This window comes from Salvelinus alpinus, chromosome 37, assembly GCF_045679555.1.
Source record: "Salvelinus alpinus chromosome 37, SLU_Salpinus.1, whole genome shotgun sequence".
NCBI classification, from domain to species: Eukaryota; Metazoa; Chordata; class Actinopteri; order Salmoniformes; family Salmonidae; genus Salvelinus; species Salvelinus alpinus.
In genome coordinates this window covers 3,186,229-3,191,836 of record NC_092122.1, presented here as the reverse complement: position 1 = coordinate 3,191,836, position 5,608 = coordinate 3,186,229, and the positions used below count along the sequence as shown (strand labels likewise).

The 5,608-nt window shown below is 41.1% G+C and overlaps 1 protein-coding gene across 1 annotated transcript; it reads right to left on the bottom strand.

Moving 5' to 3' along the window:
• Positions 1-2,587: 2,587 nt before the first annotated feature.
• LOC139565844 (islet amyloid polypeptide) lies at positions 2,588-5,314 on the bottom strand. Its single transcript, XM_071386450.1, has 4 exons — positions 5,120-5,314; positions 4,697-4,792; positions 4,069-4,203; positions 2,588-3,119 (listed from the first exon to the last, which is right to left on the bottom strand). The coding sequence occupies exons 2-4, from the start codon at positions 4,774-4,776 to the stop codon at positions 2,945-2,947; spliced, it is 390 nt and encodes a 129-aa protein (XP_071242551.1). The 5' UTR covers positions 4,777-4,792; positions 5,120-5,314; the 3' UTR covers positions 2,588-2,944.
• Between the last annotated feature and the right edge of the window lie 294 nt (positions 5,315-5,608).

The following is a 5,608-nucleotide window of genomic DNA, read 5'->3' as shown; positions in this document are numbered from 1 at the left end:
ATATCTACAACGCAAAATCCATGTGTACGTGTGTGTATAGTGCGTATAGTGCCTATGTTATCATGTGTGTGTATGCATGTGGCTGTGCCTATGTTTGTGTTACTTCACAGTCCCCGCTGTTCGATAAGGTGTATTTTTACCTACTTTTTAAATCTTATTCTACTGCTTGCATCAGTTACCTGATGTGGAATAGAGTTCCATGTAGTCATGGCTCTATGTAGTGCTGTGCGCCTCCCATAGTCTGTTCTGGACTTGGGGACTGTGAAGAGACCTCTGGTGCCATCTCTTGTGGGGTATGCATGGGTGTCCGAGCTGAGTGCTAGTATTTTAAACAGACAGCTCGGTATCTTCAGCTTGTCAACACCTCTTACAAAAACAAGTAATGAGGAAGTCAATCTCTCTTCCACTTTGAGCCATGAGAGATTGACATGCATGTCATTAATGTTAGCTCTCCATGTACTTGTAAGGGCCAGCCGTGCTGCCCTGTTCTGAACCAACTGCAATTTTCCCAAGTCTCTCTTACTGCAACAAAACCAGGGCCTGTAGGACCTGCCTTGTTGATAGTGTTGTTCTAAACAGCTACCCTGGGGAATTCCTGCTTCTAGCTGGATTATGTTTGAGAGGCTTCCATGAAAGAACACCCCCTGTGTTCTGTTAAACAAGTAACTCTTTATCCACATTATAGCAGGGGGTGTAGCCATAACACATAAGTTTTTTTCCAGCAGCAGACTATGCTCGATAATATCTGTTGCCAATTTGTTTACTGTGAAATAGCATTGTATCTGGTCAACCACCATTTCTTCCAGAAGTTTACGAAGGGTTGGTAACAGGCTGATTGTCAGCGATTTGAGCAAGTAAGGAGTGCTAGCAGAATGACTTTGGCTTCCCTCTAGGCCTGAGGGCACACACTTTCTAGTAGGCTTAAATTGAAGATGTGGCAAATAGGAGTGGCGATATCATCCGCTATTATCCTCAGTCATTTTCCATCCATATTGTCAGACCCCGGTGGCTTGTCATTGTTGATAGACAACAATACTTTTTTCACCTCTTCCACACTGACTTTACGGAATTCAAAAGTACAATTCTTGTCTTTCATAATTTGGTCAGACATACTTAGATGTGTCAGCGTTTGTTGCTGGCATGTCATCCCTAAGTTTGTTTATCTTGCCAATGAAAAAGTCATTAAAGTAGTTGGCAATATCAGTGGGTTTTGTGATAAATGAGCCATCTGATTCAATGAATGATGGAGCCGAGTTGGCTTTCTTCCCCAAAATGTCATTTAAAGTGCTCCAAAGCTTTTTACTATCATTCTTTATATAATTTATCTTTGTTTCATAGTATACTTTATTTTTATTTTTATTTAGCTTAGTTTGCAGTACGTTTGCCAATCAGTTGGGCTGCCAGACTTAATTGCCATACCTTGTGCCTCATCCCTCTCAACCATACAATTTTTCTATTCCTCATCAATCCTAGGGGATTTAACCATTTTTACAGTCATTTTCTTAATGGGTGCGTGCTTATTAGTAACTGGAATAAGCAGTTTCATAAATGTGTAAAGAGCAGCGTACGGTTCCTCCTCATTACACACCACAGACCAGCAAATATTCTTTACATCATCAACATATGAATCACTACAAAACTTCTTATATGACTTTTTATACACTATATTAGGCCCAGCCTCTGAAACGTTGGTTTTCCTAGATATGTCTATAATATTGTGATCAATACATCTGACGGATCTGGATACTGCTTTAAAGCTAATTTCTGCAGCATTAGTAAAGATGTGATCAATACATGTAGATGGTTTCATTCCTGTGCTGTTTGTAAATATCCTCGTAGGTTGACTGACAACCTGAACCAGGTTGCAGGCACTGGTTACAGTTTGAAGTTTTGTCTTGAGTGGGAAGGTTGATGAGAGCCAGTCAATATTTAAATCACCCAGAAAGTATACTTCTCTGTTGATATCACATACATGATCAAGCATTTCACACACATTATCCAGATACTGACTGTTAGCACTTGGCGGTCTATAGCAGCTTCCCACCAGAATGGGCTTCAGGTGAGGCAGATGAATCTGTAGCCATATTACTTCAACAGTATTAGATCTTCTCTACGCTTTACAGGAATGTGGTTCTTTATATAGACCGCAACATCGCCCCCGTTGGCATTTCTGTCTTTTCGGTAAATGTTATAACCATGTTATATAAAGATAAAGATATTATCTAAGTGAGTTTCAGAGATAGTCAGAATATGAATGTCATCTGTTACAAGCAAGTCATTGACTTCATGGACCTTGTTTCTCAGGCTGCATTGTTAATATGGGCTATTTTTAGCACTTTTCTTGGTTGCTTGGATTAATTTACTGGGAAGCTTATCAGAGGTAGACTTGATAGTGCAGGGTGAGCTGCACAAAGTGGTCTTCCTACTAGGGCACACCGCCTCATTGTTAACAGTGTAACTCTGGTTCATGAATTGCAACACGGCTACCTGTGTGACCCGGCAGTTTCACCCAGCGGTGTAACCAACGACTTTCAAAAATCCATCAACTTTATTACAAAAAAACAAATAACCTACACAACAGACAAACAGAAGGACAAAACTTGTATTTTATATGCCTTATGCACCCGTTTACCTTTTTTTTACATCACATTTTATTCACATGCCATTGTGGGTTTAGTGTTGAGTTGAACCAGTTAGGGTCACAGAACAGAGACTAGTATCTCATCAGCCTCTAGTCTGATTTGTGTAACAAAGACTTTTTTTGTTATTATTCTAAACCAAAAGGCGCTGTTTTTTTCTGAAGTTTATAAAAGAACCCAAAAACTCAAGTTAATGATTCATAACCATCATTGTTGTTTTGAAAAGTATACATTGGCCTATACATGGCGGTGTGGTCATTTCAGCCGAGCATATCCTACATCAGTGGGATTCAACCCATGCATCACTAGAGAGGCAGATAGCTGGGAGGCCGCCGTAGATCCCGTTTCCCGTAGGTGCTGGAGCCTACGTTGGTGGGGGCGTACACCGTGCCGATGGTGTTGCTGGAGCGGGTCAGGAAGTCGGCCAGTCGCTGGGTCACACAGGTAGCTGTGTTGCACTTCCTTTTCTCTATGTGGTGGCTGATGGGATATGGGAGGACAGCAATCAATTCATCCGATGTTGTCAAACAAATTATGCATTACTTATCTAAACATTTATAGAGGGATGAAGATCAGGAAAATGTAGCAAAGTTATTGGCCTACCAGACATACTGTCGGTAAGTGGATAAAAATAGCCCACCATAACAATGATACTAATATGATAATATCACTACTGCAGCTACTAGTAACAATAATAGTAATAGCAATAAACTATTATTATTATTAAGATCACTATTATTTAATTGAATTTATAATACTATTATCACTATATATTGAAATATTCTGTAATCCCCCCCCCCCACAAATTTCAGCTTAGTTCAATTATGATCCACATGAATCTTCTCTGTAAAAAAAATATTATTTAGTAACTGGTTTCCACAGCCTTTTGTTTTGTTTACTCAACTTTCAGTCAAAGTGTTACCTGAACTTACATTTTTTAGTTGGCCCAAACTGAGTTTTTAACCTACATATTTTACACATGTTGACATACATGATGGGGTAGCACATAGATAGGGATGCCGGGAAGGGAACTCAGAGATCGTAAGTTCAAATCCCAGGTGAGGACATGTTGAATAAAAATGACTGTATAAAATGATCATGCACAATGTAATCATGTTTATGTCAATGTGTCAAATATGTAGGTTGAAAACATTGTATGTTAAAAGCACTATTTGAATGTGTGGGTGTCCCTAACCTAGATTTTTCTTAAATCGGAGCAAATTCTGGCGCCAACTAAAAATGTTGAGGTCAGATAAAATTTCTGATAAAACTTTTGACTGACGAGTTGAGTATATTAAAAAAAGGCTGTGGATCCATTTACTAAATAATAATTTTCTTACAGTGTTGTCTCGGCAAAATTATCAACATTTGCACTCAATCAACAAATCGATAAAATAGGTGCGACTTATATAATAAGGTGCAACCTTACCTGTTGACAGATGTGAGCCCTCTCTGTAGCCGCGCGGAAATGAGGCCGAGAAAGGGGTTGGAGACGATCCCGGGCACGAGCCAGCCTTCTCTGTCCGGGAGCGCGCTTTCCTGCTCACTAGATGAGGTGAAGTACCTGAATCAGGATGAGGAAAGAGCCAAACCGTCACTCAGACCGGTGACTGATGCCCACTTCAAAACATCAGCTCACTTCTCGATGGCGCAATGGAGTGGCCACTAGTCCCCCTCCAGTACGCACTTGATCACATTTACGCGAACCACATATTCCTGTCTCTGCCTTGGTAAGACAAAACCCGACCTCTTCGATGTCACGATTGCAATGGATATTCATCTCAATGATCTCATCAATGTCATTAGCCGATTTTAGAGTTAGACTACCCACGTCGTTAATTGATTTCTTACGGTTCAAGATGGATGTGCCAAGTCACTGGATGTGTCAGCTTAAAACCGGTGCTAAATCAGTTGAGTGATTCATTCACCTGCAAAATTAAGCCCGCTTCCTAGTGACAATTGAACTTTCGGCGACACTGCACGACACTTGTAATTGTACATCAGAGAAGTGACACTCAGAAATAACGGAAATAACCGAGGCAGCTTTGCGCTCTCACCTGTTGCTAGGGGCGGTGGCGACACAGCGCAGCAGCACCAGAGGCACGAGAAGGAACACCGGCAGCTTCAGGTGATACATCGTGCACGCGAGATCCCTGCATGAAAACAAAAGATGGACAGTCAGTAATCACACACGCCATTGAATTGCACATGCCTGTGAATAGTGTAACCTACACCCATCAAGTATGTTCAGTGTATGCTACTAGAACACTTTATAATAGAATGACAACAGAAACAGTAAAAGTCCTGTAGTCTAGAGAACCATGCTAATCAAAGACCACCAAACAGACACACCACACAACAGCCTACTCTCAACCCCACAGGGAAAACAGAGAAAAATACTTTGGATAGTATGGTGTATAGTGTCTTGGCCTCCAACTCTCTCAGTTCAAATACGAATCCTAATGGTCTGGTCAACTCACCCTCAGTAGTTAAACCCAATCGCCAGTGGTTCCAAAGACAGACACGGCTACTGTCAGTGGTTTCTGAGACTGTCACACACATGCTCACACAGATAAAGGCTTCACCGTCAACCACTTGTGACATCACCCCCTCCAAATATAGTCCTGCTTTTCCATTATCAGGGATGAGGTTCACTTAAAGAAACTCGAATCCACAGCAAGAGTCACCTACTCCACACACACGCACACACACGTCATCATATTCGTCATTCTCATCATCAGCGTCATTGGCGGCTGTGATTGGTCTGGCCTGGTAAACTCACACTCGGGGAGACAACACAGCCGGGGCGGAAACCACACATTCATTTTACATCAAAATATTGAATTAAGTTCTTTGGGCACAAAGTTAGACAGTGTGTTTTTAGGTGGCTTATTTAATGGAGGTAACCTCTTGGCAAAATGATGGGATAACAACTTTAATATTGCAGATAAGGAGATAATATCTACAAT